General features: G+C 43.0%; 1 protein-coding gene across 1 annotated transcript; it reads right to left on the bottom strand.

Annotated features, from left to right (window-relative positions):
- Positions 1-536: 536 nt before the first annotated feature.
- Positions 537-10,171, bottom strand: LOC146185043 (uncharacterized). The gene is made up of 5 exons (XM_084605863.1): positions 10,123-10,171; positions 6,961-7,311; positions 4,000-4,314; positions 2,771-3,022; positions 537-640 (listed from the first exon to the last, which is right to left on the bottom strand). Exons 1-5 carry the CDS (start codon positions 10,169-10,171, stop codon positions 537-539), a joined length of 1,071 nt encoding a protein of 356 aa, XP_084461989.1.
- Between the last annotated feature and the right edge of the window lie 1,243 nt (positions 10,172-11,414).

The following is an 11,414-nucleotide window of genomic DNA, read 5'->3' as shown; positions in this document are numbered from 1 at the left end:
CCATATGTTACATTTCAAAGGTTTTTGTTTTTATGTGACTGAATATATATATATATATATTGTCAGCCTTCCAAGGATCTTCTTTCACGTGTACATACCATCGCCATCATCCCGCGGCGCCACCGGTGGCACGCGCCTCGGTTTTGCATCGGAATAAACACCAGACACGGCATCCCTTGCCTTGCTGTCTCGACCTGGCCTTCTTCCACAATATATTTATATATATATATTGACTGCAGAAGCTAAAAATAAAGAAGAATGGTAAAACACGTGCTGATGAGCTTCGCTCAGAATCAAGCCATAATCGTCTATAAAGCATCTGTCTAATGTCCCCATGGTCTAATCGATTTCGCGGAAGCCTACAGCAACATCCAGCGCTCGCGCTTTTCACATAGTTCATTTGAGACACAATTTTCGTTTCAACTATCTTCACAGCAGAAGAGCTTGATTCTATAACACCTTAGTTGATTCTCACCTTAGTTTTGTACCACGTTGGCTTCTGCAAATCCGCAAGTTGACGTAGTTGCTGGAGGCCGCTAGGTCGATCTGAGCACCAAGTAGAAAGACAGCAGCGCGGGCAACGTTGACATGATAGCAGTGAGCAAGCGACTACAGCCCATTTCAGCTTGGCAGTTCATTTCTGAAACCAGAACAGAGAAAACTTCAAATTTCTTTTCAAACATTCTTGCACAAATTCTTCTACTTTATAGAAAGCTTTTAAGTTAAATAAAACGCTGTAAGATCTATTGGACTGAGCAGTCAAACGTCCATTTCGTGTTATAAACCTTTAAGCGCATCCTAAGAATATGCGCAAAATTAGCTCATTTTCATTTTCAAATTGCATTTGTTCCACTTTGTAATATTAGAAGCTGCACTGTAGAAATATTTCTTCTTTTTGCTGGCACACGGCGCCATATCTGAATAATATTGGTGCGAATACGAACAAAGGGCTGTATATACGCGGAGTTACCAAAACATTCTTAAAATTTATTCAGTATGAATGAACTGGGGGTAGTACCTCTTACCTCAGCTGGATCTGGCAAGCGTCAGCCTGCATATCAGCCTACCACCAGCCGTGCAGCATTGAGAGCGCGTTGCTGCGCTTAGAGTGATATTACAAAGTGATAATTAAGTGGTTTCGTGCTTTCTGCTTCAACAGAAAGATACGCATTGAGAGAAAAAGATCTGCATCAATTTTTGCTTCGAAATGCGCCATAATTGCTGCAGAAACTAGTCCTTTGCTACAAGGAGCATTCAAAGGTTATGCCATGAGCCAAAGGAAGACGTCTTTGTACTATAAAAGTTTTGAAGATGATCGTACACTTGCCGCGACTTTGACGTTCGGACGACTGTAATTACTGTAATTATGAGTGTAAGTACCAAAACCGATAGCCTAACCCTAGAGAGCAGATGAATTGTTACTGTGATTAGAATATTGCGGAGCAATTATACCAGAGACATTTATGTATTTTGTTGGACCTTTTGAGCATGCGAGTCATTTCTGATTAATTTGTGCCAGGACTGCCGAGCGCAAAGAAATGAAGTTTTATTGTGTCCCTTTCTGTGCGAGGTTGAAACAAGTCCCAGATGACTCCTACTCTCTCTCTACTATGAGGAATCATAATTTTACGGTTACGATCCTGAAACAAAAAAGCTGCCGTCACATATAGGAAGCCGCCCAGCTCAATGCGGTCAAAAAAGGAGGGACAAGTTTCCAGCTACGTCGAGTATAAGCCAAATGCTGTTTTGGCGTTCAGGGGATCACCCGCAAGGAGTTTGCACCTCGTGAAAAAATAATTTATCGCAAGATTGAATGTTAGGTTTTGCCCCATTCAACTCTAACGTCGTGACAAGTGCGAGAGTAACTGGCTTCTTCATCATGTAAAAGGGCCCGCTCACACAATAATTTTTGTTCCACAACTTCTAACTTACTTCCAAATATGTCACATTGCCTGCGCATACGCCCTGTTTTCCAGACATGGCCGTCTGTTACCCAATTCATGGTCGCCTGAAACTAAGCACGTGCAGAAAAGGCGTCACTTTGACGTGATTGAAAAGACTCGGTCGAATTCGCGTTAGTCAGTGGGATAAACATCTGAACCTCTCAATACGCGCTAAACGTGACAGCTTCAAGCATCAGGATCCAGTGCCTCAGAGGTAGCATAAGATGGATAAAGGAGCGGTGCTGATTATGACTTATAGCGAACATTGTTCTTTTCACGATCAAATGACCCGGACTTTTAGGTATCAAGTTCACCTTGAGAAGAGATTGTTACGACAAAAAGAAAACACAAATATAATGTTTATAGAAACAACATTACAAGAAACACTTATGAAAAGATGCCTCTGATCGGAGCAATGTTTGCCAGCACCCGCTGTATGCCGCAAGCGGGCCACGAGAAATTTATCACAAAAATTTCTTTTACTGACCAATCTACTGTTACCCTGGCTGCGAATGCTTATCTATCGTGTCCTATACGGCAAGGAAGGCTTCTTTAGGCTCCTATTTGCATAACACCGCCACTTGCCATAGTTTCCAATGCCACTAGTATTATGGTTGCCTGTGATCTAACTGAATGCAATATATCAACGAACCCACTTAGCCAAATTCCCGCATGTTTGATAGAACTGCTCAGCTCATGGTTAATGGTCCTGTGAACGCGTTAGCGAGGAAAAGTATAGAAAAGGCGAAGGTACGCATAACGCTTTGTTGATCCTTAGGGTCGTCATTTTGTTCATAATAATAAATTTGTGCGAAAGACTTACTAACCACAAATAATGCTTCGGATGGTTTTGGGTGCTCGGGTAGCCGGTCGTTCTCCCGAGGAGGTGACCAGAGAAGGCGGCGCCACCCAGGAGCCGCTGCGGCACACCAGTTCCCGAGGTCCCCGAAGTTCGTAGCCTTCGAGGCAGTGGTAGCGCGTCAGAGATCCCTCTGCCGGTGTGCGCCAGCATGTGTCTTCGCCACTCAGGTTGTAGTAGCCGTTGACGATTTCTGGTGGCTCAGGTGAGCATCCAGCAGCTGCATAGGCGAGGAAATGGCCAACTGTAAACTTTCGCAGTTGACATTAACGAGTTTTTGAGCTCTTACACCTGCGCTAGGATGCCATATTTTATTGTCGAAATGTTTTATATCCCTACCTGGCATTTCTCTCCTTCGCATCCGATTTCAGATCTCGGCGGCGAGTCATTTGCTGCTAGGGTACCCTTGACACTAGCGTAGCTTTTACTTTTTCTTTCTAAAAGAGCATATATGATGTCTGTTAACAGTATTCTAAGCAGGCTGCGCATAAAGGCAAAAATTCTGGTTTCCGCAACGATATTTTCTCGTTGCTAAATTAAGCTTGCGCATTATAAGGGGTGGTGAAGTCCACTGTTACAGGTCAATTTTCACTAACTCTTTTCGGTAAAACACTTCAACATACCTGTTCACATGTGAAAAATATGTTGTAAACGAGGCTATTATGTCCGTGCTCCCATTATCTGAAGAAGTCATAGCATTTAAATGCCTGATAGCGCTTTTGTCCGCCGCCTTATACAATATAAACTTGAGAATACAATCTTTTAAATGTTCTCCGCCAAACGTTTTGTCACCGTGTCACTTGTCAATCGGCGGCGCTAATATGACAAGGCTCATTTACTCGCTGGTGGCATTATGGTAGACCTAAACTTGCCGTTATAAGAAAGGAGGGCTGTCGTCATTTTTTCTGTTGAAATAAATGGCATTTCTGTGGAAATGTACCGCATTTACAGCTTTTTTTACAATGTGCACAGTGCCGCACCATGCCGTATCGTGCCGTACCGTACCGTACAATAGAATAATCCTGCAGCATACAACATGTGGTCTTGCAATGGTTTAAAGTAATCATCCTGCCACTAGGTGATAGCGCGATACCGTGTATAAATGCTCATCCGACTAAGCGAAAACAATTATACCGTGACATGTTCGTCCTTCATAAATAAATTAGGTTAATTCAACTGCAAAACCGCATCACTAACCTCCGAACAGCTTATGGGAAATGCCGGAGCGCCAGTCGGTGCCCAGAACGATGACGTGGCAGCGAAACGTCAGTTTTCGGTAAGACAGCCAGTCACGCACTTGGAATACCCGTTGGAGTCGAACCTCGTAGGTAGAGTTTACCGCCGTATCGACGCGATCGAAAGGCACTGTGTTCAGGTAGACACCAGTTTCCTCATTGTAAACTCCGCACGCTGGCGACGGCTTGGGGAACATGCCTCCGCAATCCAGTTCTACGGTTTCCGTGCAGGCCACGCGGTCAGAGAAAGTAGTCCAGCTGCCGTCCTTGCAGGAGCCTGCAGTATACGGACAAAAATGGTACCTTGTTAGAAACTCTGAATACCTAAAAAATGCATATCTTGTTTTCCATAATGTTTGGGAAACGCCGAAAGAGGAAACATAATACCAAACACTTACGCAGATGAAACCAACAAATTAATTTATTTGCTGTTGTTTGTACTTTATTACAACCCATCGTTGCAGCTTTAAATATGAAGTTATGCAGAGATTTTAACTGCTCAGTCGGCCTGAGAATGCTAATGAAAAGAAGTATGTACGGCATCGCGGTCATTTTCGGCTCCGGCTGAGCGCATAACATTTTGACGAAATATATGGGCACATGAAAAAGCTAGCCGGAAATGTTTTCTCCTCTCTGACAACACTGTAAAAAAATTAAAACAGAGTGTGAGCATTTTGTCTTTATATAATAAAGCGAAAAGTTTATGCCCGAGACAAAAATGCATGAAAAAGATGACCGACGTCTCTAGCTTCGTCCCTTAGGGGGTCCGCTTGCGAGCTAGACAGGCAAATAAGAAGCGCCAGCGGGAGATGCTCATTCCTCCATTCATTCATTCAATGTGTTTGCATTCAGTATACGTTTTCGAGCTGCTCTCGAGCAAGCTATTTTCAGCACTTAAACGGCCACTGATCTTGTCGCAACCGCGTGATCGCCCATTATCCTGGACCGGGTGCCGCCATGCCGTGCAGCGTGCTTCTAATCCTGCATTACATAGCAGCTTTCTGGTGTTATTGTAAGCCTAAGGTGTTGCAGGCTTGATTAACGGGCATCGAAGTGCTGAACACAAATAGAGGGGAGGACCGATGGCAGGCTCGTGCCAGGTCAGCTGGGCTGTGAATTGTTCTATCGTGACTTCTCTCTCAGTTTCAAGCGTCCCAAACATAGAACCGTATTAATAGCCAAGCGACTGGGCCCAAGGCCTTCTCTCGTCGGCAGAGCTCGTCATCGTCGCTTGTCGCTGCATCGGAATGCGCTCACACTGGTTCATTTTGAAATGCGAAATGCAACGCACCTTTCTGCTCCTTTTAAAAGTATTTTTAGATAAATGTCAAGAGATTAAGAGCATACCATTCCAAAACTAGTGAAAAAGGGGCCGGCCACAAGTGCCAGAAATGCCGTATAAATTTGGCATTCGAAACCGCTCAGTCTCAAAATGGTAAGTTGAGCAGCTTAGTACTGCCCGTATGTCACGGATCGCTTGGTTTTTTGCTATACTTCTGAAATCTATTTGGGTCGTTTGCGCTCGTGTGTGCGGCACGCACGTTTCGAGCCCTGGAAACTTAAATGAGTGCGTGATGATTCCACAGGTTCTACCACAGTACGAAAGCTTTGTCTGCCATGCCGTAATTCTCACAGTGTAATTCACTGCATCTCACATCAGCTCTATTAGGCCAGCCACTCCCACGAACCTGTCTTGAGGAAAGGTCCCTTTTTACTGCATCTGCCTCGTATTAGATTAGTTGCCTATTTGGTCGACACGTGGCGAGATGTAATCGTCGTCTATAACAGAACTCTTTACACATTTGTAGTCATAGTGGTAGTTAGCTGAAAAGCATTGAGATTAATGGCGACATCCTTTACAACATACTGAATAAATTGAGAGACATCGTAGCTAAAACAATTTGTTTTTGTAGTTATCCCCACACCCATCACACCATATGCAATAGGGGCAAAAAGGGGGCGGAACGGCAGAGGAAAAATATAAATTTGTATATGAGTATATACAGCTAGCACAGAACCGGGTTAATTGGAGAAGTATGGGAGAGGCCTTCGCCGTGCAGTGGGTATAGTTAGGCTGATGATGGTGGTGATGGTGATGATGATGATGATGATGATGATGATGATGATGATGATGATGATGATGATGATGATGATGATGATGATGATGATGATGATGATGATGGGAATGTAAGCTGCATATTGCCTCATGGCAAGAGGGAAAAGAAATGAGAAAAGGATAATACAGAAAAGACATACAGAGAAAAAACAGGGGAGAGACAAGGAAGGAGAAGAATGCAATAAAAGTATACGAAGTTGAAGAAGTTGGCTGGTGGCTTGCAAAGAAATTCTGACGAGAAGTATAGTCGCAGGAGGGCAACTTACGGGCAGATGAATGTGGCCGGAGCACAATAAAAGCAGACAACGAAGTTTTAATTAAAATATATAAAAAAAATACACAACGCAAATAATAAAACAAAAATATATGTATTTGCATTTATATCTACATGAGACGGTATGTGTAATTTGCCCTTTCCCTGGTTGTGCACTTTTCGTCAAGCGCCGGTAGTTGTCGCCAAATACAGAAACCACTCTTAACTTGCATGTGTCGTTAAAAAGGCCTCTTGGCAGTACACAATTGCGTTGCTGACGAGTGCCTTACGATCAACTTTCTGCCGTCCCCTTTTCACTGTTGTTCGGTTCAATCCAACGAGAATGGTTGCATGAGTCTTTCTCACTCCGAAACGCTCTGCGGCATCTCTAGTAGATGGCAGCTTGATTGTCTGGAGGTTGTTGTACCATAGTCTACCGAGGACTTTTGTACCTTAGTACAAAGCTTTTCGCAGTCTGCGGTTTTCCTTATGCAAGGCAGAATAACCACAGCGTGCCAAGGATTTTCATTACAACGTCACACGTTTGCACCCACCGACGATGACCGTCAGGAAGAAGTCGTTTTCGGAGGCACCAGTATCAGTCTCCACCCTGCAAGTGTAGTTTCCCTGCATCGACATGTGGGCACTGAGGATGGTGATGAAGGATGGAGACCGGTTGCTCAGGTCCACGCGCTTGTCGAACAGATTTCGCGCCAGCGGCCGGCGCCCTTTGCGCCACACGTACACTTCGGCGCCATCCTTGAACCACAGCACACGGCGCAGTTCCTCTCTGGGCGACAGCGTGAAGAAACAGAGCAGCGTGGCCCCTTCCCCTTGCAGCACGTACTGCGTCTTCTTGCTGTCCGATAACAGGCGGACCTCGGTGACCACCACACCAAGGACATCTGCAGAAATAAGCGAAGGCGTATGAAAGGATAGGTTGAGGGTGGGTGCCTATACGGTTTCACTCTATCGTTTGGCACGTAGAGAGGAACACAAGCCCGAGTCCACACTAACTGCCCTGAACACAGCCGTTTTCACATTCTTCTTTCAAGGTGTCAGAGGCCACTGTTCTAGAGCGGCAAAGCCAAGTAATTAGTTTTTTATGTATTTTATTCTCCATTTTACAGAATGTGCCCGCCATGGTCATGCAGTGGTTAGGGCGCTCGACTGCTGTGCCCAAAAATACGGGATCAAATCTTGGCCGCGGCAGCCACTTTTTGATGGAGAAAGCAAGGCGCCCGTGTGCTGTGTGGTTGCAGCGCATGTTAAAGGACCCCAAGTGATCGCAATTTTTGGAGTGCTCAACTACAGAGTCGTTTTGGGACGTTAATTGTATGAACCAAACCAATTCATTTTAAGGAGCATCAAAGTGTCAACGAAGCTGATGCCATAATAAGCAGCTCTAGACACCAGCTGCCTTAATATATAAATCCAGACAAATATTTCGCTGCTATCGTGAAGCAAAGAGCCGAGTTTGACCAAAAGTGCTTACTTAGTAATAACTGCACTAGTGTTGGTAATATACTCTGCATGTTCGAAATGCTCTTAGGTCACGAATACCTCATTACTTCATAACACAATGCTACTAAATCTTATGCTATATCGTGCGTTAAGCATGACGATTTTCATCACAATGTCTGCACTAATACGCAGTTTGGAAGGAGCACGGCCTTAGGTAGGTGAGTATACGCCGTAAAACTGTAGCTCCTCGAAGGGAAGGCAGATAAAGTTTCTGTGATATGACTACTTCACAGGAGCACAGACATATAGGGTCAAATGCGCAGCCACAATTCTTGTTTGCAGCTACTAGGCTAAGATTTTAATTTCTTTCAGCCATACAAGACTGTTCCAACTGTTCTAACTCTTTGGTGGAGCTTGCTCATGTCTTTGCATGGCGTGAAAACAGGGCGGTAAATTTAAAACATTTTGTTTGCAGGTGGTTCACCTCGCGGGTCGCTCTTGCTTAAAGATTCTTAAGGTGGTTTGAAAGCGAAATAAAAGTTTTTCAATCCAATCACCTTAAGAATTTTTCTGAAAATGCAACCCTGGCAAGTTGAACAAATGAAGCGTAATTGGCATTTGAAAAGTGATAGGCAGTTTCCTATTATCGGATGCTTCTGAAATTAGCCGGTGCAAAGACACGGACAACTTGAGTATTGGTTTAAGAAGCTCTGCAGTATTTTCAAACATAGCAGAACGGCCAGGATAACCTGCGCTACTTTTGGCCAAATAAAGACTATAGAAAAAGCCGTCGCTTTATTGACTCATGTGGTCATTGTTATTTGGAAATATAAAACGGTAAATAATGTACCCAGAAGTTATGCTTTTGTTCTTGATTTCCGCATAATGACAAGGTGCATGTTTTGCAGCCCGGTTTATTCTTCTCTCGTGCGTAATTGCGAGATATCTCTATTCACTTGAATCAAATTTGATGAAGATGAGGAATTTACTGAGACAGAGGATGTACCTATTGCGACTATTGAAAGTGCGGCTTAAGACATTGGTTCGAAAGTACTCATTTATATTCCAGTACACTTTAAAAATGTGAGAATTTTGCTGCGACTCACCAATTTTAACTAGCCACTATGAACATCAAGAACAATAATTTGTAGTGTGAGATTGGATAAATTATTTGTATTCTCTTTACCCTTCCGGCTTCAATTTTTTCTGTTTCTATATTTGCATTGTGTAAATTATGAGTAAAACAACTGAACTCTTCAAATGCAAAATATGTGTATTTCATCTGCTACTGAGGTATATCATCTAAATAGCACTAAAGTCGAGGCAGTCACATCATATCGATATATTGGCGTCCATAGAACATCTTCTCGTACTTAGCTAAATTATTTGTATTCTCTTTACCCTTTTGGCTTCAAATTTTATCTGTTTGTTTCTTTGAAAAGGGAATTTCATGTATTTGTCGATCAACCGAATGTAAAGTGGTGCCTTAAACGTTCTAGAAGGGAAACTTTGATGTCCAGTGAAGCTGATGACGCAGACTTATTTCACACTGCGATGGTTATCTTCACGCAGTAGAACAAAAATAAAAAAAGAAAGCTTTGATCAAATTCTTTGTTCATCTCGAGTAGTTTACTGTTGGCAAGTTCCAAAATTTTCATTTTTTCCCAGCGTTAAGCTGCAGGCTGTGGCGATATACGAGCAACATAAACAAAAGTACTCGGGTTTCTAATGGAAAGTTCATAGAAAAGGGCCACATGTGATAGTCTACAGCGATAAAATAAGATATGCTCAAAGCGAGTTACAGTTGCGACATTACTGGGGAAATATTACTATTTCGAGAGGACAGAAGAAGCAGCACGTCTGGGCAGAAATTCGATACTGGTAGCATATGGAGCGGATGCTAAATAGCATATTGAACACAACATTCAACAGCTGCAAATAAGAAAGAGATATAACAATTCAAACAAGAGTTTTCATGTGCGCTTTCTGGCTAAAGGAATTGCTATTAACATAATGTATCACAAGAAATATAGACATTGTGAAGAAAAAAAAAAGAGAAAATCAAGTAGCTTCTTTATGCGATTTCTAACCAAAGTAACCTTCTCCCACGCTCACCGTGTTATCACGAACAAAATACCCGCAACCGCTTTTGCAAAATGGACGTGCCTTCCCCTCCACTAATGTCGCTTCCTTTATTAGGGCGAAGAAATACACCGCCAAGGATTATTTCTTTAAACGCTCAATTTGTTTACCTCCTGCCGACTCTTCAAGGCACCTTACAGTCTGGCGCTCCGCCTGCATGACACGAACTACGCATGCATCTTCTTTCAAAACCGGAAATTAAATGGCCCCAACAAAAGGATTAATCTGGGCAGCCCAGGTGGCACTGGAAGCGTGGGCCCGTATTTTCACGTTTGTTTCCTCACTTCACTCTTTTTCTCCTCCTGTTTTCTTCGCCAACTTTCCACATTTATACATGCATCCCTTTCCACCGGTAGACCTGCGTTCTTTTTTTACCACTCTTCGTTTCTTTACAAAAACTCGTAAATATAAATGGAACATTACTGTGGAATTACTATGGAGCCTTGTTAGAGCGTAAATATGTTGTTTTTTTTTTTTGTTTTTTTGCAAAGTGCTCTGCGTTGTTATTTTAATTTTTTTGTGGCAGGATTTCTCCTTTCTCAAGTTGTTCTGCTTTTTTGTTGGCCCTTCCATGCCGGCCGAGCGCATCCTAAACTCCCTGAAGCATTGCGTCAAGACACGTTGGAAGTGCAGTGAGATAAATGTACTCGAGTTGGTAGTTCTGTGCAGACAACGCACTTGTTTCGTTTATACAGCTTTGTCTATACCTCTTCATCCGTCCATGCTCCTTTGCCTCGTGGCGTGGCTGTGATTTAGTGCCGGCTGGTACGCGCTGAGGTACTTGCGTATACAGCAGGAACAGCACGGTTCGCTCTTACAGGAATAAAAAAGACATGTCTGATTCTAGGAACGATGGCAACGAGATGATAACAAACTTAGAATTTTCCCATAAGCTATTCCTTTTAAACCGAAAACCAGAATAATTAGGTCAATTATATAGACAACAACCTCTAAACGGAAGGTGCGAAGTTGTTTATTATGTCTTGGTAATTCGAATGTGTGTGTTTTCACGTGAAATACATTGAACGTAACAAAGAGACACAAGCAATAGAGACGCTGAACATAACTGATGGCCTTCATTAGCTGAAATCCTTATCTTGACTGAAACTTTTGTTCCTGTGATAGTTAAATGCGTACGTAGGAAGTATATCATTCTTGTTAAGATCGCTTATAGTTCTATCTGAGGAGGAAACTGGGAGGCGACTGGCCTGTAAACGAACGACGCAAGGAGAAGTCCACTTTTTTTCTTTTTTTATAGCTTTATTTTCTTTAAGCTGCAACACGCATCCTGAAGCTTGCTACGAGTTTCTTTCATCGTCATTTTTTATTTCATTATACCTGTGGCAGTGATTATGAATCGATTGCCTGTAAGGATTGCAAAAAGTGGGAGACAAGTGCATAG

Source organism: Amblyomma maculatum, chromosome 6, assembly GCF_055883805.1.
Source record: "Amblyomma maculatum isolate TAMU_Amacu chromosome 6, ASM5588380v1, whole genome shotgun sequence".
Taxonomy (NCBI): domain Eukaryota; kingdom Metazoa; phylum Arthropoda; class Arachnida; order Ixodida; family Ixodidae; genus Amblyomma; species Amblyomma maculatum.
The sequence above is the reverse complement of the archived record's forward strand: the minus strand, read 5'-3'. Positions and strand labels throughout refer to the sequence as shown.

What these genes read in the sequence shown, in the direction of transcription:
- LOC146185043 (XM_084605863.1), bottom strand. Translation starts at nt 10,171, where the DNA reads ATGCAGGCGGAGCGCCAGACTGTAAGGTGCCTTGAAGAGTCGGCAGGA. An exon ending in CCTTGAAGAGTCGGCAGGAG is followed by an intron (nt 7,312 to 10,122) that starts GTAAACAAATTG and finishes TTATTTCTGCAG; the next exon opens with ATGTCCTTGGTGTGGTGGTC. An exon ending in CTTCCTGACGGTCATCGTCG is followed by an intron (nt 4,315 to 6,960) that starts GTGGGTGCAAAC and finishes CGTATACTGCAG; the next exon opens with GCTCCTGCAAGGACGGCAGC.